Here is a 26,760-nt window from a genome sequence, read left to right as displayed (position 1 = left end):
TCTGAAAGACGAACTCATGTTCCACAGAATCAAATGCCTTTTCAAAATCCAGCTTTAGAATAACTATTGGTTTCTTGGATTGATGGCATTGGTGCAGGTATTCCAGAGTCCACCCAACACAATCTTGAATGGTTCTAGACTTGATAAAGCCATACTGATTCTTGTGAATACACTTCATGATCTACAACTGCAACCTGTTAGCTATCATTTTGGACAGAAACTTGAGGCCCATCCCAGTGAGGGATATTGGTTTGTAGTCTCCCACTTGCTTAGGTGATCTCTTTTTGGGAATCAAAGTAATATAATATGAATTCATGTTCTCGAGTTTAGCAGTACTAGCATGAAAGGCAGCAGCAAGTTGATAAAACTCAGGACAAATAGTCGACCAACATTTCTTAAAGAAAAGGCCATTGAAACCATCAGGTCCAGGAGCTTTGTCAATGGGCATTTCCTGAACAATCTTGTCCATTTCAGACTTAGAAAAAGGTTGTGTGAGAACATCAAGACCCTCCACCTTCTGAGTGAGAGATTGTAAATCAAAGGCCATGTTAATTCCAAGGGAAGTTCCCATTCTATCCTTAAAGGGTGCCCAAAAGCATGCAGCAATTTGATCATGGTCATATATGATGGATCCATCATTTAACTTGAGAGAGGCTATGGAGTTTCTCCTATATCTCTCAGTTGCCATAGCATGAAAGAATTTGGTGTTTTCCTCACCAACTTTGACAAATCGGATAGTGGCTCTCTTTTTCCAGTACAAGAACTGAAGATGCAATAGGTGCTCGAGGTGCAACTTAATAATGCTCCTGAAGTTAGCTTCAGGTCTGAAAAGGGGCCTTAATTCCTCAAGCTCATCCAAACATAACACAGCTTGGTTGCATCTGGAGATGAAAATTTTCAGCTGGGATAAGTTTGTCTGCCATCTCTTCAGAGCCTGCCTGAGATGTTTCATCTTATCCATAATGACAGCAGAAATATGGGCCTTCTTAGAAGGAATGACCCAGGACTGTTGGACACACTCCATGAAGCCTTCCATTTCAACCCAGTAGTTTTCAAAACGAAAGAGGTTACACTTAGGGATGAAAGTGTTGACAGTGACCACACAAGGAACATGATCAGAGGCTGTCTTTGCAAGGGGGAGCACTTGTGTAAGAGGATATGAAGAGATCCAGCTGGTAGATGTGAAGAACCAGTCCAGTTGCTCAAGAAGAGGGGAATCTTGCATATTGGACCAAGTGAAAGATCTGCCCTTAATAGGTAGTTCCAGTAAGCCCAGATGACCAATAATTTCATTGATGATGAACATATCATTTACATCAGCCCTAGGGAGGTTTCTGTTGTCAGGTGATCTAATGAAATTAAAGTCTCCAAGAAGCAACCAATTAGCCTCAGCAGGTATGTGTAGATTATATAGCCAGCTAACAAAGAGATCTCTAGCTTCACCCTGACAAGGGCCATAGACATTCACCAGTCCAGGATTCTCCAGTATAATTTGAGGTGAAAGAGATGATTAATCCATAAGGTGTGCATTCCACTAACGGACCAGTAAGAAGGGATGAGTTCCAGAGTGTGATAAGCCCCCCCCCCCCCCAGATGCTCCCCTCGAGGGGGAGTAAGCAAACTGATCAAAACGTTTAGGACAGAAACACTTGACTGTTCGAAAATCAATAGATTGTATTTTGGTTTCTTGCAAGCACACAACGGCAGCCAGGCTCTCATCAATCTTGTTACGAACCACACGTTGTCTATGGTCCGAATTTAGGCCACGCACATTCCAACACAGCACACGCCAACTTCTCGCAGAACGACTATCCATTGGACGATATATATAAAGCAAAAGCAGGGGTATGTAATAGCCCTTGCAACCGAGGTTCAGTTAACCAAAAGACAGAGCACACAGTAATCTGACAGTACATGGAGCCAGTACAGCAACAAATTAACATAAGAAGACTAAACATCCGCAGATGATGGCTTGGGATCAGCGGGATCTTCCATAAGACGATCCACAGTCAACTTCTCAGGGGCAATGCCAAGCGTCTGCCCAACATCCTGAATCACCGGGATAGGAGTGGCAGGAGGAATTTGCACATCAGCAGACTCCTATGCTGGAGAAGGCATTGGCTTGGCCTTGGGCTTCCTCTTCTTAGGGACATGCACCGGCAGCTCCTGCAAAACCGGTTTGAAGCCATCCCGCTTGATGGAGCCACGAGTGCATCGTCGAACAGAGGAGTCGACGACAGACGTGGCCTTCTTACGGGTCCCTTTCTTCGTCGGAGCAGGAGATTGAGAGGAGAAGGAGTCCTCTGCAGATGAAGAGGGGCTGACTGGGATTACCTCATCCAAAGAGAGTGGGTTGCTTGCTGGCTCTGGTGGCGGCAGCTCTGGGGCAGCACTATCAAAAGCCACCGCCCAGGATCCCTTGGGGATCACAATGGGCGTCACCATTGTCATCTACAGCTGGCGAGGGACGTGCATGGTGGTGGCAACTCCCATGAGAGCATCGAAAGTTCGGGACCAGGAGAGTACCGGCGGCAGAGGAGGCCCATAAAAAACCCTGGCAGCCCCAACAAAAAGATTGTCAGACTGAACCTGCGGGGGTTTGTACGGGACAATCGCCAGAGGATTGTCGTCCCGCGCCTCATCCTCCCCTTGCACTTCTTCTTCCGGCTCAACAGTTGGAGCCTGGACAACAGGTGCCACTTCAGCATCAGGGGCGGCAGGGGCAGCAGCCACTATCGCATCCAAGTTGGGAACAGGGGGAGCAAGATCAGCAGCATCTGCCTCAATGTCACCCTGGGGCTATGGGTCTAAATCCACAATCTCATGAACCGAGTCGGAAGAAGAAGGACTCAGTTGATCAATCACCATGGACTCCTGGTCTTGAGCAGGATCAGCAGGTGGTGCTTCTGGGGCTGCCTCAGGCTCCCATCCTCCTCCATCAGCAGCTGCCGCCGGCTTCCCCCAACCACCATCATCAGCGACAACAGGTACCACTGGTTTAGATTCAGGGGGTGGCGGCACTGCATTCCAGCCCAAAGCATGGTACGGGGGCAGAGCAAACAGCAGATTGTCATTGACAAGGTGGCCAGGAAGTGGGTGAGGGTTGCCATTGAGGGGCATAGGATCCTCGTCGTTGGGCAGCAGTTCAGCAGGCGCCGCCCCCAGGATGTAGACAGGTGCCGACCAGGACACCTTCGCCCCACCCCAAGTAGCATATTCTGAGAAGTTGATGTTGCGAGGTACTAGTCGGCCATCCGGGAAAGATGCAAACACAATGGAGCGAACCAAGTAGGGATCATCGCTGACCCAATGATGGACCTCTCCGAAGGTGTTGACTACAGCCCGCAGGTCTTCAGTATTGCGGAAATCCACAGGGACTCCCAGGAGCATCAGACACCCCTGCCGAAAACCCTCTTGTCCTCGGAAGCCAACACCTTGATCATGCCGCATGAAGCAGACGATAGTGTTGTGAGCTAGTTCCTGCGGAACCATATGTACCGCAGCGAAGCTTTCTGCCGCATCCCGAAGTTCAAACAGCCCCACACCCTCGATCCATGGCTGGGTTGATCGAACATGAAGTCCTCTATGAAGAAGAAGAGCGGCCACCTCTTGCCGTACCTGGACCAAATTGTCTGCCAGGGGTGCAGGGTGGACCTCAGCAATGATGAAGCGCTCATGACGCCTGGTGATGGGGACGACGGGCATGGTTTAGGTCCGAGGCAGACGGTCAGGACCGGCGTCGATGATGTTGTGGCCCGACGGGAGGAAGAATTCTGGATCAAGCTCAAAGTTCGCCATTGTGGGAGGTGGCGGCAGCGTGGTAGGCGGTGTCTCGGAGGGAGTTCGAGGATGCAACGGCGATGAGACAGGGAGGAACTATGCTGCAAGCGTTGTGGTTTCTCCAAGAGTATCGGCAGTTCCCGAGATATCAGCGATAGGGGAGGTGGTGGGTCTCTTACAGTTCCAAGTAAGACAATTATTACGCATAAAAGAGGCTCCTCTAGATCATGCGCGGCCCACATCTCTGTCAGCGTATCCAGGCGAAGCCGTGCAGTTGGCAGCTAGATGTCCCCGAGAGTTGCAAATAGAGCAAGAAAAGATTTCTTCAACCATGCCATTAATAAGGTCATCAAATGCCAGATGGGCTTCCTGTGAGGAGGGAATATCCATCCTAGTATTGGGTTCGGGCCGAGGTGAGGAAGTAACCTCAGAAGGCTCATTAATGAGCGTAGAAATCGGCCCAAAATCCAAACTCTCCACCGAAAATGGGTTCTCATAATTCGAAACACCATGAATCTTGGCGGGATCAGCTGCAGCTGCGTGTTGCATGGAAGAATTTCTGTTACACTTGGCAATTTGAAAATCAGGCCTGGGAGATCCGGAGGATGACTCTTGGCGAGAAACAGTACCGAACGTAATATGCGGCATGGCCGTCGTCCACCGGAGTTCAGCCGGCGGTGGCGCAGAAATGATGACACGTTCAGGAGAAGGCGCTGTATAACCAGCCTGTTCAAGCGTGAGAAGCTCTTCATTGGAAACAGGACATCTATAACCCTTGAAAACCTCATATTGCCGGAGGGACGCGAATGTGAGCTTCTTACGGACGGATGATCCAGTTTTAAGAGAGGATTTTAGAGGTCTGGAATGCATTGCCATCAGACCTAGTGAGGCTCTCCTCTTGGATGGACTCACAATAATCCATTCAGCATCGCATTGTTTCTTCCATAGGGCAAATTCCCGACGCCAATTCGGACCACCATGGCCCCATAGATGGAAGAAGCACTTAAAATTTGAGCATTTGTATGAACGTAAGTCCAGAATATGAAAGCCAACTTGCATGCAGGACACTTTGAAGGAGAAAACCAAATCTGTAACTTGAGAGACGGAAACTCAATGGCAGAGCCCCCAATCACAGATTCCAGAGCTGCGGCTACGTGTCCTCAGAGAGACGGAACACATGACGACCAAAGGAAACCACCATGATGAAGGAGCGGCGGTGCTTCATAGGATGCACCGTAACACCAGAATGACGATAAACCTCATCGGCGAAGGCCAAACCATGAGAAAAATCCAGATCCAACGTAGAACCACCCATGCAAGCCATGCACGACCACGTGAGGGGGGGGTCGGGAGGGTTCACCTGAGCAGAAGAGCGGCGAGGAGGGATGAAACGCCGGCTAGAGCACCATATCGCCATGGAGTCGCCAAGGTGGGAGGTGGGAGTCGCCATCTGATTTATATGATTATCCCTTGATACTATTGACACGATGATATTTCATATCTTGGAAAATTATGCTCCCTTGTATTGCATCTAATCTTACGTAGGTACTTGGATGGACTACCCAAAACAAGGGTGCTATCAACTCATGCCACAAGCAATATTGTCATGACCAAGTATCAACAACCCTCCTTGAAGATGAAGGAAGAAGACGACACAAACCAGATCCTTGACAAACATTTGTTGAAAACTTCACTCTTGTCATTTGGACATATCACGCTCTTCCTTGCTTGACTAACCCATGTAGGAGGACCCACTTAAAATAAAGAAGGACAACTCCGAACTCCAACCCTTGAGCATCCACAACAAGTCCATCTACATGGTACATCATCAATATCATTCAAAGGTATGCAGTCATATCCTTGAAGAAGCTTTACTCCAAGTCATGAGATAAAGCAATTCTAAGTGATAAGAAAACATTAAAATGCTTAAAACAAAAAATAGTAACCCCATTTTGAGCTTAACGATGAGTATGACCTATGATCAAGCAATCTTTCTTGGCTCCTTAAGTCAATAATACTCTAATATAGGTGACCTAGTCTTCGACCAACATCTAGACAAGGAACTTGGATTGATAATTTTTCACTTGTTGCCTACTTTGTTGCACTCATCCAATTCTTGCCTAGATGAAAATTCCTTGCAAATCTTAAGGAAAATTCTTTGCAAATCTTATTGACAATTTCTTGCAATATCTATCAAGCCTTTGTGGAAAATTTATTTGAAAAATGGGCAAAAATGCCTTCGCCAAGTTTCTGTTTGCAACTCGGACCCTCCGTCAAAGGGGAATGAGTGTCACTGATGTGGCAGACAAACTGCTCAGAGTTCTTTCGGTACTACCAACATGGAACTTTTTGGCGTCACCCATATTACCCAAAGCCCCAAAATCTTATCGGGTCTACCATAAATTATGTCTCGGAGCCTCCGGCTTTTGCTACTACTTGTGTTCTTTGCCATATTCTTGACATTTTGAGACAATGTTCACCATGAACCTTATTCTCAAGGATCCCTTACCCTCTGACCCTTCTTACAAATTGGTGCCGAAGAGGGAGAAAGATCAAAGCTTAAATTCAAAGCTTCAGGGGGAGAATCATCAAAGCTCAAAGCTAATCGTTAAGGGGGAGAGCTTAATTTACTTCATTATCTTTAAAAGGAGAGAGAAAAGACTAAGTAACCTGAATTGATATCTTGTGGTGATTCTGCACTTTCCGGTTAGACTTGTCTCACCCCTACCTACTCCCAATATCTACATGCTAAAAGATTCAGGGGGGAATGGAAATGCATATTTAGGGGAGAAAAATTCTACAAACATTCTTGGAGACATGTTAATCTTAAGAGAATACCATCTACAACATGACATCCAAATCTTGGCAAACTTGAAATTCTCTTGCATTTTTCTAAAATAAATATTCTTGTGTTATCTAACCCCGTTTTCTCAAGTGTGTTTCTTTAGTAAAAATGCTCCAGAATGTCAAGGTAAGTTTATGCATCATATCCTTGATCAGGATGATCTCTTGCTTCTTGCACATATTGTTTGCAAGAGTGAGTCTTGAATAGGGAGACACTTCATACTCACATATTTGACGCATGTGGACAAGGTACATATGACTTTTCATGTCTTCTCTACTATGTGTGCACTAATGCATTCCAAAAGCAAATATTCCTTAAAGTGATTGCACACATTTAGGGGGAGCTTGTCTTAGTCTTATGTCTCTCAAAGCTATCATATATTTCTGCCTATTTTAAATTGAAGCTTTGATTATATGTTGTCATCAATTATCAAAAAGGGGGAGACTGAAAGAACATTTGCTCCCTTGGAGGTTTTGTTAATTCATGACAAAATACATTATCTCTTGGACTAATAGTTCTACCTAGTTCATTTCAGAATGAGTCCAAAAAATTGCAGTGGCTGGGAATTGTGAGGAGGATCCCCAAGAAGGAAAGTAATAGGATTGGCAAAGATCCAAGTTTCAAGACTCTACATTTTATATTTATGTGATAAATCACATCTGAGTCCATAGGAAAGACAACACTATGCTTAGAGATCTCGTTGCTCAAAGTGCTTAGAGGTTGCCACCAAAAGCCTCAACATTTCTCCCACAAAATATTCTATCAAAAATCGTAAAGTTCAAATTCGATGGCACCAACATTTCCACATCGGCCACACCAAGTTTTCCTTAGAGAGAACCCAAGCCAAACTCTAGCAGCTCAGTACAACTGAGATTCGCTTCGGTACAGCCGAGAACAATGACCAACATGTTGTTGCCCATTTGCTAAAAATCGGAATTTCTGAGTTTTGCAAATCGGTTTCACTGAGTCCTAGAATAGCCTAGGTCACTCGAATCGGACTCACCGATATGCTTTGTATCGGTTTCATCGAAACGCCAAAAGTTAGAGCATTTTTCACTAGTCGGTGCAACCGAGTTTTTACTTCGATTTCACCGAGTTGGACAATAATGTTGTAATGGTTGGATTTTTGGAGATGGATATATATACCCCTCCACCTTCCTCTCATTCATAGAGAGAGCACTTAGAAACACTTCCACCATTTATTTTCTGAGAGAGAACCACCTACTCATGTGGTGAGATCAAGATCTTCCACTCCAACCATATAAATCTTGATTTCTAGCCTCCCCAAGTTGTTTTCCACCCAATCAATCTCTTCTGCCAAGCCAAATTCCGTGAGAGAGTGATTGAGTGTTGAGGAGACTATCTTTTGAAGCACTACAACAAGCAGCTCATCATCCATACCACATCTATTACCTTTTAGAGAGTGGTGTCTCCTAGATTGGTTAGGTGTCTCTTGGGAGCCTCCAAATCGTGTGGAGTTGAACCAAGAAGTTTGTAAGGGCAAGGAGATCGCCAACTTTGTGAAGATCTACCCCAAATGAGGCTAGTCATTCGTGGACGCAAGCCATGGTGAATAGACAAGGTTGCTTCTTCGTGGACCCCTTGTGGGTAGAGCCTTTTGTGGACTCGTGCAGCCATTACACTCTGTGGGTTGAAGTCTCAAACAACATGGACGTACGATAGCACCACCTATCGGAACCACACCAAAAATCTCCATGTCTTCATTGTGTTTGATCTTACTATCTCTACTCTTTACTTAGATGTGTGTGTCTTTATTTTTTGCTGCTATACTCATAGATTTGCATGTGTAGGGTGTGCTAGTCTTTCTATATTTGCTAAAACTTCTCAACCATTAAAATTTGGAAAAGGTTAGGTTTTTATTTTGTCAAGTAGTCTATTCACCCTGCTTTATACATACACTTGTCGATCCCACAACCACGCAAGACAGGCCTGGATTGAACATCCTTTAATGAAACCATATTGGTTTTCATGTTACCTGCAAGTTGTATGCATTTGTTAGTGTTTTGAACCTTAGACCCCAATGTCACAACAATTGAGATATCAACGGGGATGACTTTAACTTGAGGATTACATGTATTTACTATGTGTCAATGCTTTGTTCTAGTTCTCTATTAAAAGGAGCGCCTTACTTAACCTTAATTTCCATTGGGATCCTGCTGCCACGGGAGGGTAGGACGAAATATGTTATGCAAGTTGTTATCGCAAATATGTATGACTATATATGGAAAACATGCCTACAAATGATTGATGAACTCGAGCTAGTTGTTGTTGCTTTGGGTTATAACTATTGCATACTGAATTCATTTTAACACCCCATCACTACTCCATGCCTACACTTTTTTGCTATTGTCTCTGTTAAATTCACTATTGTTTTTCTTTGCTTTTACTCGGCAAAGTTATTACTATTTCTGCTACTTCTACTTTATCACAAATACTATCATATTACCGTGCTACTAATAAATTGTTGCAGGCAACTTACTCCAGGTGTGGTTCAATTGACAGCTCAACTGCTAAATCTTATAAATATTATTTGGCTTCCCATGTGCCGAATCAATAAATTTGCGTTGAAATATTTCCCTCGAGGACCGTTGTGATCCCCTGTAGTTGTGGGTCATCATCGTCCAAACCACCTCCTTGATCATTATTTGTTTAAGCCATCTAGCATCAAACATTATTTTCACTCCTCCCGCTTGGTCAAACTCCGCACAATACTATGTATTTATCACCAATGGATGGTGATCTTACTTTGTCATTTTACTATTAATCGCACGCGATGAGAAAATAGACGATTCCAATGAGAATTGCACACTGCTTTGTCCAACCTCTCCGTAAATATCCCTTTCATCATGTATATGAGTCCCCCAATGTGCTTAAGTCATCAAGGTTACAAGCAGATAGAGCGTCTCAGAAGGCTTGCATGCTGCATTGATATCTTCACACACCTCCTTCCTCACAAGAAAATAACATTTCATTGAAATCACCGAAGATTATCCATAATTAATATAGTGCCCACTTCAAAGTACACAAATACTCCCAAGCCTTATGTGTATTCTCCCTTGCTTGTTCCTTATAGAATCCACTACATCCCCGTTTACGCCCATGATTAGTGGTAACATCTATGTAATTACTCATAACATTGTGTTCTTTTATGCTTATGACGTCCCTCCACATCAAAAGAAATTATCCCGCTGTACCATCACTCGGGCCAACCAATCTCCTATGGAACCCTAGCTTTCTCATCAACATTCCGCCCTAGCATCAGGCATATGTGACTCTAAGAAAACAATGCATTAATATTATAACACCTCTCGACATCTAGAAGTGCATGAACTACCCAAGACTAACATATCCTACGATAGTTCTATCCTATGAGTTTCATTGGCCCATCGATCCTCAATTTTGGAGGTCACCAATGTTATCAGGTCCATCACTTCATTTTTAGGCTTGTGACTTTTGCCCCTCTAATAATTCACATCATCATGCCCCCCTTGTTTTCATTCTCCAAATCATCTAGTTCAAGCTCATCAGTTCCTTTACCATTCGTTAATATTAGTTGGTTCCTGCTCCCTCCTTTATTCTTCTCTTCATACCCGAGTCGACGCTTGAAAACCTTGGACACTCATGGGGAATTGTTATGAGGTTTAACCGGTCTAGACATTGTACTTTGTAGATCATTATCCACATTCCCTAGATCACTAGATTCATAACACCCACGGCTTCCTCGACAAGCACTACCCCTTTTGCTCATCTTCCACTACCACCTATCCCCGCCAACATCCACTGATCATACCTTATAAAACTTGGTGGGATAAATGTCGTGGAGGGTGGGGGGGTAGATAATAGCATTCTATTCACGTACTTCGTTCACAGGCACCTTCACAACATGACTCACAAATCCACATACTGCATAGAGCACTGCATATTCTCATGCTCAAAGTCAAAATACACCTTTCGTCTTCTCATTGTTAGACTTGCACATCTTGTGAAAGTATTGCATACATCAAGGGCAACACGAACTCTAATGCCACCTCATGCCCTTTAACCGATCTCTCATCCAGTCGATCCACCACTCTAGCTTTTCTTTGCCAATTGTACTACAATGCTTGCTGATCACATCTTCTCCTTCAACCCCATCACCCTCACTCATGCCTCATATGTGAATAGTCACATCTGACTAATCTCTGACCATCCATCATATGGTGCTAGTAGTACTTGACAATTTCTGAAAATCCATGGCTCATTGTGCATCACTCGCTCTCAATTTCCCAAGCATGTCAATTGGACCGATGACAAATTGTCTTAGACTTCTCTGAATTCAGCCTCTTGCACGAGGTTCCATGCAGATCTCGTAACCCCATAGAAGGCACCATGGCTAAACTTTCGATTTGTATGAGCCCTAGCCAATGCCATGAATTTAAAATATTTTTCTAGCTCCTCTAGGCATTACTCTAGAACCACGTCTTCCTCTTTGTCATCCTCGAGGTATAGGTACAGTAGCTGGCATTGAGTGATTTGCTAGCGAGGTGATCGTTCCTCCCTTCGATCTAGATCCGCCTAGCCCCTCAATTGCCTTCCCTTCCTTTGCTTTTCGGTCAACCTATTTCCCCCCGCCACTAGGTTCAACCCAATATGCCGAGGATTTCCAGCTTGCCATGGCGTCGAGTGATGAGATCCACTATCCCCTCGCTTTTATCACCCGGTGAACACCCCCGAATCTTGGATCGGGGAGGGGTTCAATCCGTCTTCGAGGAGGAAGATGAGTTCATGTCGGCAATCACCTCAAAGGATAGAAACCTTAAAGGGAACGAGTCGTCTAGTTGACATTGTATCTTTAGTGCTACTCCGCTTCTCGCAATAGTGCAAACACATTTAAAACACTAGATGATCGTCGTTTTGTTGCTCTCGGAATCAGCTGCCCTATATTTCAATGAGGTTTTATCATGTGGAATATAAATATTCAGATTATTAACACATGAATTAAATTAAAATACATAAGAGTGGTCATATATGATTACGTATAGTTGTAAAATACTAGTTATTTAATATAAGTAGAATAATAGAATGACCATGTTTTCTCATGCATGGTTGCATGTGGTGGTCGGTCTTTTCTACGCATGGCATATTGAGTTGGGCGTTATCTGATCCATAATTGTATGGTGATGTGGCATGCTTGCATAATAAGTTAAATAAGTTAGTGAAGATCACTTTCTTAGGCATATATAATTCAATCATGAAAACTTTACATCATAGGATGATACTTGCTGACGCGGGGAGAGCAACTCCTCCCCTGTCCAAAACGAAATTGGAGTGATATTGGTATACACGTAATCCATTTTCTCCGTTATAATCGATGTTTCTCACAAAAATAAAAAACCATTTCCAATATAAATAGCTACGCTCTTCTGGGGTCATAATTCCACTCTGGCCGCCTCACGTAGTCGTCGTCTCCTCTCTCAAGCTTAGGTTTTCTCCGCCTCCCGTCAGCACCGCCGGCGGTCTTCCTCGTCTCCGGTGGCCTTAGGGCCATGGAGGTGCGATGGATCCCGTTCCTTGCTGGTGGGAGGGCTCCATTTTTAGATGTTACTTTGAGTTTTGTTAGGGTTTGTGTCCTGCTTAGGAAGGTGAGACGGCGGTGGCTTTATGAAGATGGAATAAGGTTCTTCACGACTAGCCTCCGTTCCAGTGGTACGTCTAGCATCGTCCGTGGGCATGTGGCAATGTGTCTCCGATGAATCTATCTTTGGTGGATCTGCTTGTATACGTTCATCGTTCTTCTACATTCGTGTGTCTTCACGTTGGATCCTTCCAATCTATGCTACTCTTCATTGGCGATTGTTGTTGTTCTGGTGCGCTGGTCCTATAAGGCCTTAGCACGATGACTTCCGAACTGTCTACTGCAACAAATTTTGTCCGGCTCCGACAAAGGAGGGGTGATGACAGCGGCGCGCCTTCGACTCGCTTCAGTTCTTATAGTCATCACTAGGTGGTCTATGAATCTAAATAATTTCATTATTTCTAGTGTTCGTTATACTGCCATGATTGGAGATGAATAAATCAAAAGTTTTTTTTAAAAAAAGAAGAAAAACCCTAGCAAATCATCATGCTCCTGACCAAATCCTATGATCTGAATGTCTGATAACATCGAACAAAACATCCTACCTAGATCCAGGATCCTAACAACCTTAGACTCATGGAAGCGTGCTATGAGTTCGATCATGTCTCTTATGGTTTGTGATCTAGTTGGATGGAGCTCTGAAATGAATATGCAAATCCAGATTACCGAAGTACAAAAGGTGCCTCTTCATATTCACTTCAAGAGGTCCCTAGTAGGGGAACATTGGACCTCATGGCTGCATTTAGTCAGACGGTTGATGAACGTTCGGCTAACTGACCATCCAAATATTATACACTGGAAATCGTATATGAATGGTAGTTTTTCAGTAAAATCAATGTATGTGGATTTGATTAACTCTGGGCCAGTGTCAAGATCATTACACATCTGGAAGATTAAGGTACAACTTAGAATTAAAAATATTCATGTGGTTCGCACACAAGAGTGTTGTATTAACGAGGGATAATCTGATAAAGAGATGATGGGTTGGTAGTCCTAGATGTTGCTATTGTGATCGCGATCAAACCATAAGACACATCTTTCTCGATTGACCACTAGCAAAACTATGATGGCGCGCTGTGCATATAGCTTTCAATATTAATCCGTCAACGAGCATTCATACGCTATTTGAGACGTGGCTCAGTGGAGTAGACGTAACCATAGCGAAACATATTCGAATTGGAATATGTGCATGGTTTTGGGCTATATGGAAGAATAAAAACGATATGATTTTAATTGGCAAGATCTTCAACATTTTTTTGCAGGATATCTTCAGAGTAACAACTTGGATCTGCACGTGATCATTACTCACTCATGCGAAGTCCAGGAAGCTTATGGTTATTAGGTGCAATCGGTGAGAGACGGTCACACATGCTATCTTGAGCCGATTTGGATGGCATGTTAATAATATGCTAGATGTATAGACATCGTAGTCTATTTTTGGTTTTGCCGGATATGGCTGTTTCACTTTTATCATACTAGTTTTCGTTTGCTCAGACTATGGGTCTTTTGTGGATCTAAGACTTTGCAGTTGTACTTCTTTAATAATATGGCTACATGCATCAATTGATGCAGAGGTCCGGGGCTTCGTTTCTCCTTTAAAAAAAAGAGGTGTGTAAAAAGAGAAGTTTGCTTGAACGAGTAGGCGAGTAACCCACAAACACCCACAAACAGCACCACATGTATTTTCACAAGCTATTAACAAATATATATTTTTCACAGACACACCGCAATTCTTTGTGGGGGCAACTATATTTAATTGCCAAAGCTACCAAATTAGAAATTAGAAATTTACAAGGCTTGAAATTCTAACACGCCAAAATTTATCACATCACTGCTGGGTGTAGTTGTCATAGACATAAATTAAACGAGACAAAATTGGCGATATCTCAAACGTTCTGCATAGCATAAGCTCGGTGCCAGAGAGATATTGTCCAAATCAGGTCAGAATCTAAAGTGACCATAACCTGGTCCTCATCAACGATGTTGGACGGGCTAATCAATCCACCGTAGCTCATACAAGTATTGTCTGACGAGAAAATTCATCCAAAAACTCAGTGTCGGAGAGATATTGTCCAGATCAGGTCAGAATCTGAAGTGACCATAACCTGGTCCTCATCAACAATGTTCGATGTGCTAATCAACCCACCAAAGCTCATATGAGCATTATCTGACGAGAAAATGTATTGAAACATCAGCTGCTGCTGTATAACACCACAGGATATTGACCAAGCGAAACACTTACCTAAATTCCATCGGAGCCCGGTGGTAGTGGTGCTGGTCGAAGGCGTGCCAATGGGAATCAATCCACAGTGGGGGCCCTCAACTGACCGTTCAATGTGGATGTTGTGACTGTGCGTTCTTGGGAGCAGAAAGATCAGGCAATCATCTGATAGGAGGACGATCTTAATGTTTGGGAAGAGATGGAGTACATTGATGTTTCCCATCTCGTGATCAAACCTACCTCCCAGTGCTCCGAGGACAAGGATGCATAGCTGTTATTATAGACAAGCTGGTATATATTTGTAAACATGGCCATGTGTTATTCTAATCAAATGATTTGAGGGTTAAAGATTTCATTTTACTGAGCTAGAGCAGCTTACATTCGATTTGTCTGGGCCAGGAGACTTGTCAGTGATAAATGCTACACATTTGTGCAAGTCGGTGGTGTCCTGATCGTGTGATTGATCAACTATTTTGGTGCCCTGTAGTTGATCAAATAATAAGACAATTATTTCATCAGATTTGCCATAAGATGGAATTAGTTTCAAGTAAGTGTCTGCATGAAGTCATGTCTCAGCATATTAATTTTCATGTGATGACTGAAGCAATAACTTGCATGATCTATATGAGCTTTTGCACATATAGGTATCAGCATAATTATTACCTTACATGATCTATATCAGATTCCAGATTTCAGAAGAAACAAGATATTTCAAGGTCACAAGAACCAGTGCTCTTTCTACTAAAGCAGATGCCAGGCTGGAAGTCAATGGGCATCATGAAGAAAATATCATCAGCTGCCTCATATTTGAAATAAGAACATACCAAAATGTTCTTATTTAAGCTAACATACTCTAATGCTGTTCTTTTGTTCATATAAAAGGGTGCAATTATTACTAGAAAGTCGCAATTGAGGACACACACATGCTAAATTGATTTATATGTGAGATTTCATCTAAGAAATTTCGTGGAGGAAGAAAAAGAAGATCCAGAATCTGCACTACACCAACCATGTCACTCTAGCATGAATTGAATTCGCAGTGTAGGTTATCATGGAGCGATTAAAATGGGGATGAATAACATTCAACAATCATGTAAATACTGTTTGTTTCTGCAAATGTAATACTAGCGAAGGGTGTTTGCACTATGAATCTGCTAAATTAACCATAACTAACATTTCCAGAACCAGAGACCCATCATTTTTGTTTTCTCTTTTGGTTTTCATGTTTCCATATAACCGGTAACACTATTAAACTTGAAAACTGCTAGATATCTTGTATACAGACAACACTTCAGTATTGTGCATCCGCCAAGGGAGCACTGTAAACTGCAAACTGATGAGGCGCCACGAGTTCAAAATAATCAGATTGTGCTAAATTACTGAGACACTAGTTCATGATTATACTAGCCAAATAACATTGTTCAAATATTATTTGTCCCACGCATGTTGTTTCCTAAGTTAAAAATACTAAATGAAAAATTAAAATTAAACTACCAAATTGGAATAATATTCCTTCACTTCTGGTCGCACTGAATCCATATCCCCTTTGATCACATCTGGTTTGTATCTGCACAAAAACAAATGGCAGCTTGGTGAAAATTTACAATACGATGCTTTGAAAAAGTACCGCATAGTCTTAAACATTGATTTTCGACTAACGAGAATTGAGAAGGTCGGAGTCATGATCATCTCCTAAGATCCCAATCCCATTAGCAATTTCAAATACAAAATGAAATGTGGTTTGAACATTTGGTTGGGTGGAGTTAAAAAGCTCGGTATCAAAGAGGCTGCTCATAGCTCATAAATATCTCTAGTAACATCACCTCTTCTCATAAAATAAGTGAATTATTGCATTCACTACTACTCCTACTAACACCGCTGCTTCTCATGGCCAGTAAGAGGGAGTTTTTTACATGCAAGATGAACCACTTCCTAACAATCTGCACTAAAAAATGGTTTAGCAACGCATCCACTGAAGAAGTGCCACCAAACGTCAGAGCAAACATGAGTGCTAGATGGTTCTTGCTGACTGGGAAAGGCAAACAGTCACTATAAATAAGTCACGATTTATTTCTAACCAATCACTTCTGCGAATTCTAATCCCCTCCCAACGAATATACTAGATAGAAGTACACCTGTCGAGTTCTCTAGCATTACTTGAAAGTTGAAAGCACTTTAGGCAGTGGGTAAAATAACAACCCCAAGCATTCCACCAAGCACATGGTGAGCATGCACGGAGCGACCAATTTCGTTGAACTGTTTCTAGTTTTTCTAGCGGCCAAATCAATCCAAAACACCGAATGGCCACCACCCGAGCAGGAATGTTCCTGTGCACATCCCTGTCGCTCTGCCCGACAGCCAAACGAGGAATGTGCAATGTCCGACGGATCGCATTACCTGGAGCGTACATCGTCGGGGGCGTGGCCGGGGAGCAGCTCCGGCATGCCGTCGAACACGCGATTAGCGCCCCCGTCGGCGCACACCCGCACCTGCGCTGCACAGGCAGAGAAGCACATAAGCATCTGGAGGACGACGGGAGCCACGGGGAGGCTAACAGGGCATCGGTAAGCTGTGGGGCAGTGGCGCTAGTTACCGCGGTCCCAGAGGAGAGGGGCGAAGCGGGGCAGGCGCTGGTTGAGGACGACGACCGCGTACGCGTCCCCGGAGCCGGCGGGGGTTGCGGAGGAGGGGAGGAGGAAGGCGGAGGAGTGGGACATCGCCGGCCTCGCCCCCGCAGGCGTCGGGGGATCCATGGCCCCCGTCGGAGCGCGCCGAGGGTGATGTGGCTCCATGGGACAGGGAGCGTGCTCGCTCAAGTTGCAATTAATCGTCGGAAGCGTGCGTCGCCCCGTGCTTTTTTATATCTGGATTTGGTCCGCTTCACCCACGGGCGCCTCGCTGATCCAGGAAGCGCAACCCGCGCGTTTCATCAAGTACTACTCACCCTTAAAAAAAAAGATAACACCCACACGCTGCGGGCGTTTTATAACTCGCTCATATCCGTGGATCGTCATTCATGTGTGTTTACATGAATCTTGATGATTTTTGATAGATTTTTATGCCATGTAGAAAGGGACTGGTGTGTGGGTACTCCCTCCGGTCATTTTTACTCCGCATATTAGATTTCGGTCAAGTCAAACTTTACAAAGTTTGATCAAATTTATATTAAAAATATCAATATCTACAAGGGAAAAGATTCAGATCATCCGGCTGATTATTTAGCTCTCATCCGCCGCTTTGCTCATGCAACACGTGGCCAACCTGACGTGATGCTCCTAGCTTATTCAAACTCAACCACCCCTCATCATCTTTGGTGTTCCCAGAAATATCTCCACCTCACACCTTCTCCTATCTTATCCTTTTCTTTTTCACCTCACGCATGCCATGTCCGCATCGAGCTGCTCACTGCGCCACGGGACAAGTGAAGCAGAATAGGGCTAGACCGAGCCTGTCGCTTCAACGCAACCTCGGGCTGCTGTGAGCTCGGCTCTCCGCGCCATGGAATCCCCTTCAGGACCATGTCGGCGGCCGGGGAGGACCACCAACAACAGCTAGGGAAACCGCTCTCACACGTCTCGGTTTTCGTCTTGACCAGATCTGCAACGGTCCCTCATGCCCCACCGTGGTGTGCCGCCGCCGGCCGATCCTGCCGCCACCGGAGCCCCCGGCCATCGCCGTCGCGTTCCTGTCGCCGGCCGACCCGCGTCGGCCCTGCCCCCCGTGCCAGACCGGATCTGGATCGATCCCTCCGCCAGCCATGGGGCTTAGGAATCAAGCATGGCCGCCATGGTTGTGCGTTTGAAGGAAGAAGATGAAGTTTCTGCAACATGAACTTTTGTTGCAAAAATTTACTTCACAGCAATACTTATGTTGCGGAAAGACGAAGGAAAAAACTGCAACAAAGCGATTGTTTCAGAAACTCGAACGTTGTTTCAGGAATTACCCCGTGACCTCGAAGCGCGCGCGAAGAAAAAAAAAACTGCAACAAAGCGATCGTTTCAGAAACTCGAGCGTTGTTTCAGGAATTACGCCCAGCCGAAGCGCGCGTGAAGAAAAAAACTGCAACAAAGCGATTGTTTCAGAAACTCGAGCGTTGTTTCAGAAATTACTGGGTGCCCAGCCGAAGCGCGCGCGAAGAAGAAAAACTGCGACAAAGCGATTGTTTCAGAAACTCAAGCATCGTTTCAAGAATTAGGCCAAAGCCTCGCGTGCAGATCGGATGGATGAGATTGGCTGGATGCATCAAATCAAACGGCTGTGAAGGTGACGGATCATTGAAAATAATCCGTCGATGGATGCGTAGCGTTGCCCTATCTACAATACCAAATATATACATTATGAAACTACATTTCGTAAAGAATCTAACAATATTGATTTGGCATGGTGAATATTCATAAATTTTTTTATAAGTTTGGTCAAAGTAGAGATACTTTGACTTCGAACAAAACTTATATGCAGACTAAAAAGGACCGGAGGGAGTATTTATCAGTTCGCCCACACGCTTGTTTCACGCACGTAGACCTCGTAGATGCCAAACTGACGTGTGGTGGAACTGGCGTCGCACTCACATGCCCGCACGTCGGTCAGTTGCCATGTCTTTTTTGTGTTACACGGTAACTAAGTGAATCTGACGTCGCACGCCCAGACGCTTGTCAGTTGCCATGTCTCTTCCAGTATTACATAGCAACTGGGTGAAACTATCGTCGCGCGCCCACACACGTGTCAGTTGCCATGTCTTTATAGTGTTACATGACAATGTAGTTGTTCATATATGACGACTGCAGTTGAGCAATCATGACAACTGCAGTTGTTCAGATATGTCAACTGCAGTTAAACAAACAGTTGCCACGGTTCACCAACAAAGACAACTGACACGCAGGGGCACGCGGGACCGTGAGGTGGCAGGCCAGACGTGCGGGCATTAGTTGTTTTGTCCACACGTAGACGTATGGTCCGTTTCTCTTACACACCACACGGAACGTGTGGCAAGACTCCCGTAACGCTTGTTGAGGATACACAAAACGGATAGGTCTATGAAGGGTCGAAATACCATAATAGTATGGGGTTCACGCACGAGGTGGGCCCAGACAAATACATACATACTACCCACTCGGACGAGTACAACCTATCCGCTCAGACAAGTACAATCTTTCCACTTGGCCGTACGACTCACTCACATATGCAAGGATCAACAGTCAGCAAGGCAGTCGGAGCATCGTCCTCATAGTGCAGTTTTTGTAGTGGGCTGACAACATGGCATTAATGCCCCACATGTAACATAGGAGGTGAGGGGGTGGCGCACTCTATATAAGCCACCCCCACCACATAGCTGAGGGTTGGACTCTCTCTAGTCTCTCTCTAGTCTCAGGACTTAACTCGGAGATCCGTTCTCCCCTCTGTCTCTCTCTAATACACCATGTAACTCCGTGTTCATGACAGATATGAAAAGCCTCTTCGGAGCATGAGATGTAGGGTTGTTATCTCCACCGCCAGAGACCCGAACTCGCTAAAATCACCGTGTCACCCATTTGCATCTTGATAGATCATGCTCCTTTATCCTACCCCATTTCTATTGTCGGAATTGATACCACAACAGTTGGCGCCCACCGTGAGGCATTGCGTCTATCGAGCCATGACGCCGATGGTTTGTTTATTCATCTATGTTTTATTTCATGTTCATCCTGATCATACTGTTCGTCTTAGCTCAGCAAGTAACTGAAGCATCGCACAAGGAAGGGAGAAGGCACATCTTCACCCGACACCGTGGGCGTGCATGACCGTTCACAAACGGATCGATCGGGAGATTTCTTTCTGCTTAACCCACTCCTCTTATGATTTAACTATCACCATCGACCTAACAAACCCGTTGTTTTCCTCCATTAGGATCGACACGGGAATCCTGTGATGTATAGATCAAACAAGAGACAAGGATTTCAAGGATGTCCGCTCCATCTCATTGTGGCATGGAAGATGGTCACCTCAACTCCCAGCGTGTGGAGAATGGCCGCCTCATCTTCTAGCACCCGGTACTGATGGACGGACATGTTGTCGTCAGACGTTGTGCGGCTCCTCTTCGCGGAGCACCCCGGAGTCGATGCCGCCTCCATGGATGTCGATGACCTGTGCCGCTACGTCAAGCTCGGCCCACCCGTCCGCCGATTGCGGCGACCGCTCGCGTTCGGCAGTCACTCCGATGATGCGGGTGCTCGGCTGCTCCACGATCCCCTCGCCCGTCCGCCGATTGCGGCGACCGCTGGCGTTGGGCAGTCACTCCGGTGACGCGGGCGTTCGGCTGCACCACGATCCCCCCGCCCGTTCGCTGGTTGCGGCGACCACCGGCGTTCGGCGGTCACTCTGGTGACGCGGGTGCTCGGCTACTCCACGATTCCTAGACCTTAGCCGCGTTCCATTTGCACCGATCGGCGTCTCTGGAGGCGTCTCTGGCGTTCGTCGGTCTTGGCGTTGCACCCGTTGTCCCTTGTCCCGCTCGTCCGTTTGGTGCGTTAACCGCACGCGAGCGCAACCCGGCCGAATCGTACCACCTCCTCTACACACGTGAAAGAGAAACTGGAGGAGGGCCGTTGAATGCGGGGACATGTTTTTTTTCCTTTGATCATGCAACCTGCATGGGCCACCTCCTCCTTGGTTAAGTGCCTGCAGATACTAAGGTTGGTTGTAATGGATAGCATCATATACTAGTATCACGCATATGATACTAGTCTATGATACCGCAGCCGTAATGCATAGTATAGGATAGTTCATTTATTATCATGCAAGACACATAGTAGCACATCATTTAATATGATATGGTATCATGATATGATACTCGACCCTCTCTTTCTTCATTTAATTCTATGCCACCTCATCGAAATTGCCTAATTGGCATGCATGATACTACCTATGATACTCCCATTACGGACACGCTAAATGCATTCAACACACGAAACGGAAGGACGTGGTGGCCAAGCCTTCAACACGGCGTTATTTGGCTAGAGGATTAGCTATGGGCACTAAACATGGACTAACCGTTTTGGCTGAGGTAATTGCCTCGTTAAGCGCCTCATCAGTTTATTCCGATGGATATTCTGTTCGAGCTGCTAACACGAACACGAAAATAAAAAACCGTGTACACACGACCAACATGCAGTCAGTCAGTCGTCCCGTGCATCCCTACTTTGTCGGACGCCTTTGCAGTAGGCGACCGCCCCGCGCACCGTCACTTGGCAGGATGTGTTTACATCAGTCGGCCGCCCCGTGCGTCACCATTCCGCACGATGCGTCTGCATCACTCGGCCGCCCCGCACATCGCCATTCCGCGAGATGCGCCTACATCAGTCAGCCGACCCGCGCGCCGCCACCGCGGAACGCGTCTACATCAGTCGGCCGCCCCGCGCACTGCCACTCCGCAGGATGCGTCTACATCAATTGGATGCCCCGTGCGCCGTCACTCTGCTGGACGCGTCGTCATCACTCGGCAGCTCCGCGCATCGCCACTCGGCGAGACACGGCTTCGTCACTCGGCCGCCCTGTGCGCCAGCACTCTGTTGGACGCGTCGTCATCATTCGGCAGCTCCGTGCATCGCCACTCGGCGAGACACGCCTTCGTCACTCGACCGCATGCGCACCGTCACTCTGCTCGACGAGTCGTCATCACTCGGCAGCTCCACGCGTCGCTACTCGGCGAGACACGCCTTTGTCACTCGACCGCCCCGCGCGCCGTCACTTTGCTGGACGCGTCGTCATCACTCGGCAGCTCCGCGCATCGCCACTCGGCGAGACACGCCTTCGTCACTCGGCCGCCCCGCGCGCCGTCACTCTGTTGGACGCATCGTCATCATTCGGCAGCTCCGTGCATTTCCACTCGGCAAGACATGCCTTCGTCACTAGGCCGCCCTACGCGTCGTCACTCTACTGGACGCGTCGTCATCACTCGGTAGCTCCACGCATCGCCACACGACGATACACGCCTTCGTCACTCGGCCGCCCCGCGCGCCGTCACTCGACGAGACACGCCATCGTCACTCGACCACCCCCTCGCACCGTCACTCTGCTGAACGCTCCATCGACACTCGGCCGCCCCGCATGCCGTCACTCTGCTGGACGCGTCGTCATCACTCGGCAGCTCCGCGAATCGCCACTCGGCAAGACACGCCTTCGTCACTCGACCGCCCCGCACGCCGTCACTCTGCTGAACGCTCCATCGACACTCGACGGCCCCGCATGCCATCACTCTGTTGGACGCGTTGTCATCACTCGGCAGCTCCGCGCATCACCACTCGGCGAGACACGCCTTCGTCACTCGACTGCCACGCGCGCCGTCACTCTGCTGAACGCTCCATCGACACTCGGCTGTCCCGCGCACCGTCACTCTGCTGGACACGTCTTCATCACTCGGCAAGACACGTCTTCGTCACTTGAACGCCTCGTGCATCGCCACTCAGCGGGGCGTGTCTACTTCGCTCGACCGCCATGCGCGTCGTCAGACAGCTAAGTCATTCTTCACAGACTCCATTCAGTTAAATAGTTATTTCCGCATTATCGAGTGGCACATAAAGTCGCGCACGACGTCCACTCGGAGGCCACTCCACCGAGTGTACCTCTGCGCTCGGTTGTTTATTTTCATGTCGGAACACTACACTTTTGCTTCATTTGGGTCGAATACTCAAAACGAGTGCAGTCAGATCCTTCACTTTCATAAGTTCAGTCGGATCCTTCACTCTTTTAGACTCTTGTTGGTTCCGAACCAGCAAGAACCTCGCACACCCAACGGGTGTCTAGGGGTGTAATTTACACAAATCATTTCAACAAACATCAAATTACTTCGAGAATTTTTTATGTTAGCTTGTGTTATTTTTCATACAAAGGTTACCCGGACGCCTCTTTGCGCCATTCTCGACGACATGCTCGACTCGAACGCCCTGCACGCTGTCACTGGGTCGGATACCTCCGTGACTACATTCTCGACTAGGCCGCCCCGCGTGCCGTTACTTGACCGCCCTGTTCGTCGCCACTCAGTGAGACGTATCTACCTCACTCGGATGCCCCGCGCATCCAACTGTGCTGGACGCGTCTACATGACTTGGCCGCCCCGCGCGTCACCACTCAGCCAGACGCGTCTACTTCACTCGGATGCCCGCGTATCGCCACTCCGTGAGGCCTGTCTTCATCACTCGGCTGCTCTACGCGCCATCACTCAGTTGGACACATATACAACATAACCCTCAGTGGGTGAACGACTTAGCCGCGAACCTGATTTTGCCTAAGTTGAAAACAACTCCGAGTACAGACGTGCTCCACACTCGGGGGCTTAGTTGTGACTCCGTATCGCCTAAGTTAAAAATAACTCCGAGTACAGACATGCTCCACACTCGGGGACTTAGCTGCGACTCCGTATCGCCTAAGTTAAAAACAACTCCGAGTACCGACATGCTCCACACTCGGGGGCTTAGCGGTGACTCCGTATCGTCTAAGTTAAAAAACAACTCCGAGTACGGACATGCTCCACACTCAGGGGCTTAGGGGCGACTCCGTATCGCCTAAGTTAAAAACAACTCCGAGTACGAACATGCTCCACATTTGGGGACTTAACTACGACTCTGTATCGCCTAAGTTAAGAACAACTCTGAGTATGGACATGCCCCACACTCGGGGGCTTAGCTGCGACTCCGTATCGCCTAAGTTAAAAACAACCCAGAGTACGGACAATATTCACACTCGGGGCTTAGCTGCGACCCTGTATCGCCCAAGTTAAACAACTCCGAGTACGAACATGCTCCACACTCGAGGGCTTAGCGGCGACTCCGTATGGCCTAAGTTAAAAAACAATTCCGAGTACGGACACGCTCCACACTTGGGACCTTAGATGCGACTCCGTATCGCCTAAGTTAAAAACAACACCGAGTACGGACATCATTCACACTCGGGGGGCTTAGCTGTGACCCCGTACCGCCTAAGTTAAAAATACACTCGGGGACTCGACCTTGATCCAGAAATCATATAAGGAAGACTCAACAAACATTCAGCATGACGAGCACTAGAAGACTTTAACCCTCTGCCAGACTCATCTAGTCCGACAGAGGCTCGGGGACTACACCAAGTGGGTGCACTGAGCGTGCCCCCACTGGAAGAGAAATACAAAAAAAACATTCTGCTTGGTCAGGTCCAACAACAACATTCAAGTTCAATAGACTCCAACCGACTACCAGCGATTAGTCAGAGTCTCAGGGGCTACTGTTGGGGATACACAAAACGGATAGGCCCATGAAATGTCGAAATACCATAATAGTATGGGGTCCACACATGAGGTGGGCCCAGACAAATACATACATACTATCCACTCAGACGAGTACAACCTATTCACTCGGACAAGTACAGTCTTTCCACTCGGTCGTAGATCACTCAGATGTGCAAGGATCAACAGTCAGCAAGGCAGTCGGAGCATCGTCTTCATAGTGCAGTTTTTGTAGTGGACTGACATCATGGCATTAATGTCCCACATTGTAACATAGGAGGTGAGGGGGTGGCACACTCTATATAAGCCACCCCCACCACATAGCTCAGGGTCGGACTCTCTCTAGTTCCAGGACTTAACTCGGAGATCTGTTCTCCCCCCTCCCTCTCTCTAATACACTATTTAACTCTGTGTTTATGACAGATATGCAAAGCCTCTTCGGAGCACGAGACATAGGGTTGTTATCTCCACCGCGAGAGGCCCGAACTCGCTAAAATCACCATGCCATCCATTTGCATCTCGATAGATCATGCTCCTTTATCCTACCCCCTCTGGGGCACTTAGGTGGCACATCATTTTGAGATTTATGAAGTTGCGTAGTATACCTTTGTAGTTGACGGAACGTCTTCTCACATTGAACGCATATTGTTGGAAGGCATGTAATACATTCAGAAAAATACGAACACCAATGTGAAGTCTCATACTTAAACTTGGATGGACATGGAATATCAATGTTCTCCAAATTATCCAACCACATGTTGGTTCGTCGTACTATCATATTTCAAGTGTTGATGCTTTGACTCATAAACACAGTGTTCGAGCGTCACGTGAACCGCAGTTGCATCGTGACAACCACTATACGATTGAGCCCTCTCAAGTTACATGACTAATAATGCCGAGGTGGGAACTGTCAGATGCATATAAGTTCGAGACAAAAGATGGAAATGAACCGACCTAAATAAGGCAGCAACCGATGTTGTTTTCATGCGTGATCCCCATGCACTTAATAAATTTGCACATGTAACACACGTCTCGATTTGCACATGCCTAAGTAAACCATGACAAACATGCCTTTAAAATAGGGGAGCCTAACTCCCGATTTGCACATGCCTAAGTAAACCATGACAAACATGACTAAGTAAACCATGACAAACATGCCTTTAAAGTAGGGGAGCGTTACACGTTCATCGGTAGATGTCTAGTAAACATCTTCCACCATGATAACCATCGGATCTCTACGTGCGCAATCGTTCACAGCCGTCACATCTAACTCCTGGTATGCGGCTCGGTCATGTGCCCCGACACATTAATTTCTAAAATAACAAATTAGTTGCGGAAACAACCGCTTTGTTTCGGCCCCGACAGAGTTGCTGACGGCTATAGAATTTTTTCTACAACAAAGACCGTATTGCAGAAATACCTGTGTATTTTTTTTGCAATATAGTTTGTTATAGAATGTTTTTGTAAACAAAGATCGTATTGCAAAATCATTTGTATAATTTTTTTTTCAACAAAGTTTATTATAGAATATTTTCTGCAACAAAGATCGTATTGCAGAAACACATATAGATTATTTTTGTAACAAACTTTGGTATAGAATATCTTCTGTAACAAAGATCTTGTTGAGGAAACACTTGTAAAAGATCTTCTTAAAAGATCCATTGCCTTGCGAGTCCCCAAAGATGGCATATCTAGCGTTCACGCGTGCTTTCTTATTTATGTGTAGCGACTCGAGTCAAAATGAGTCAAGCCTCTATGTGTCTGTGCCATCCGTAAATAAGTATGCTGGCACACACAGTACATCAATGTATATATCAAAGTGCAATCACACGTAAATAACGTAAAACTGATACATACCTCATAAATTTCAGCGAAAACAGTCAAACAGGAATGGAGTCCCATCAACACCAACAACAGGTTGAGTGTAGACCATAACCCTATATCGTACCCTTACTCGCGAAGAAGTATCTCCAACATAAGACGTTGCAGTCGTGTAGGTCAGTACATTGAATGTACCAGTAAGATAACAATAAGAGAAAGCAGATGAA

The 26,760-nt window shown here is 46.1% G+C and overlaps 1 protein-coding gene across 2 annotated transcripts; it reads right to left on the bottom strand.

Moving 5' to 3' along the window:
• Window positions 1–13,940: 13,940 nt before the first annotated feature.
• LOC123440431 (thiamine pyrophosphokinase 3) lies at window positions 13,941–17,425 on the bottom strand. 2 transcript variants are annotated; one of them, XM_045116999.1, is made up of 6 exons: window positions 17,075–17,425; window positions 16,879–16,975; window positions 15,976–16,048; window positions 14,861–14,962; window positions 14,503–14,752; window positions 13,941–14,427 (listed from the first exon to the last, which is right to left on the bottom strand). In XM_045116999.1, exons 1-6 carry the CDS (start codon window positions 17,271–17,273, stop codon window positions 14,312–14,314), a joined length of 837 nt encoding a protein of 278 aa, XP_044972934.1. In that variant the 5' UTR covers window positions 17,274–17,425; the 3' UTR covers window positions 13,941–14,311. The 2 variants fall into 2 exon arrangements, with proteins under 2 accessions (XP_044972934.1, XP_044972942.1); XM_045117007.1 differs by having other exon boundaries at window positions 16,879–16,970; window positions 17,075–17,419.
• Window positions 17,426–26,760: the final 9,335 nt, after the last annotated feature.

The sequence above is a fragment of the Hordeum vulgare genome, chromosome 1H (assembly GCF_904849725.1).
Source record: "Hordeum vulgare subsp. vulgare chromosome 1H, MorexV3_pseudomolecules_assembly, whole genome shotgun sequence".
NCBI lineage: Eukaryota > Viridiplantae > Streptophyta > Magnoliopsida > Poales > Poaceae > Hordeum > Hordeum vulgare.
This window is presented reverse-complemented; position numbering and strand designations above follow the sequence as displayed.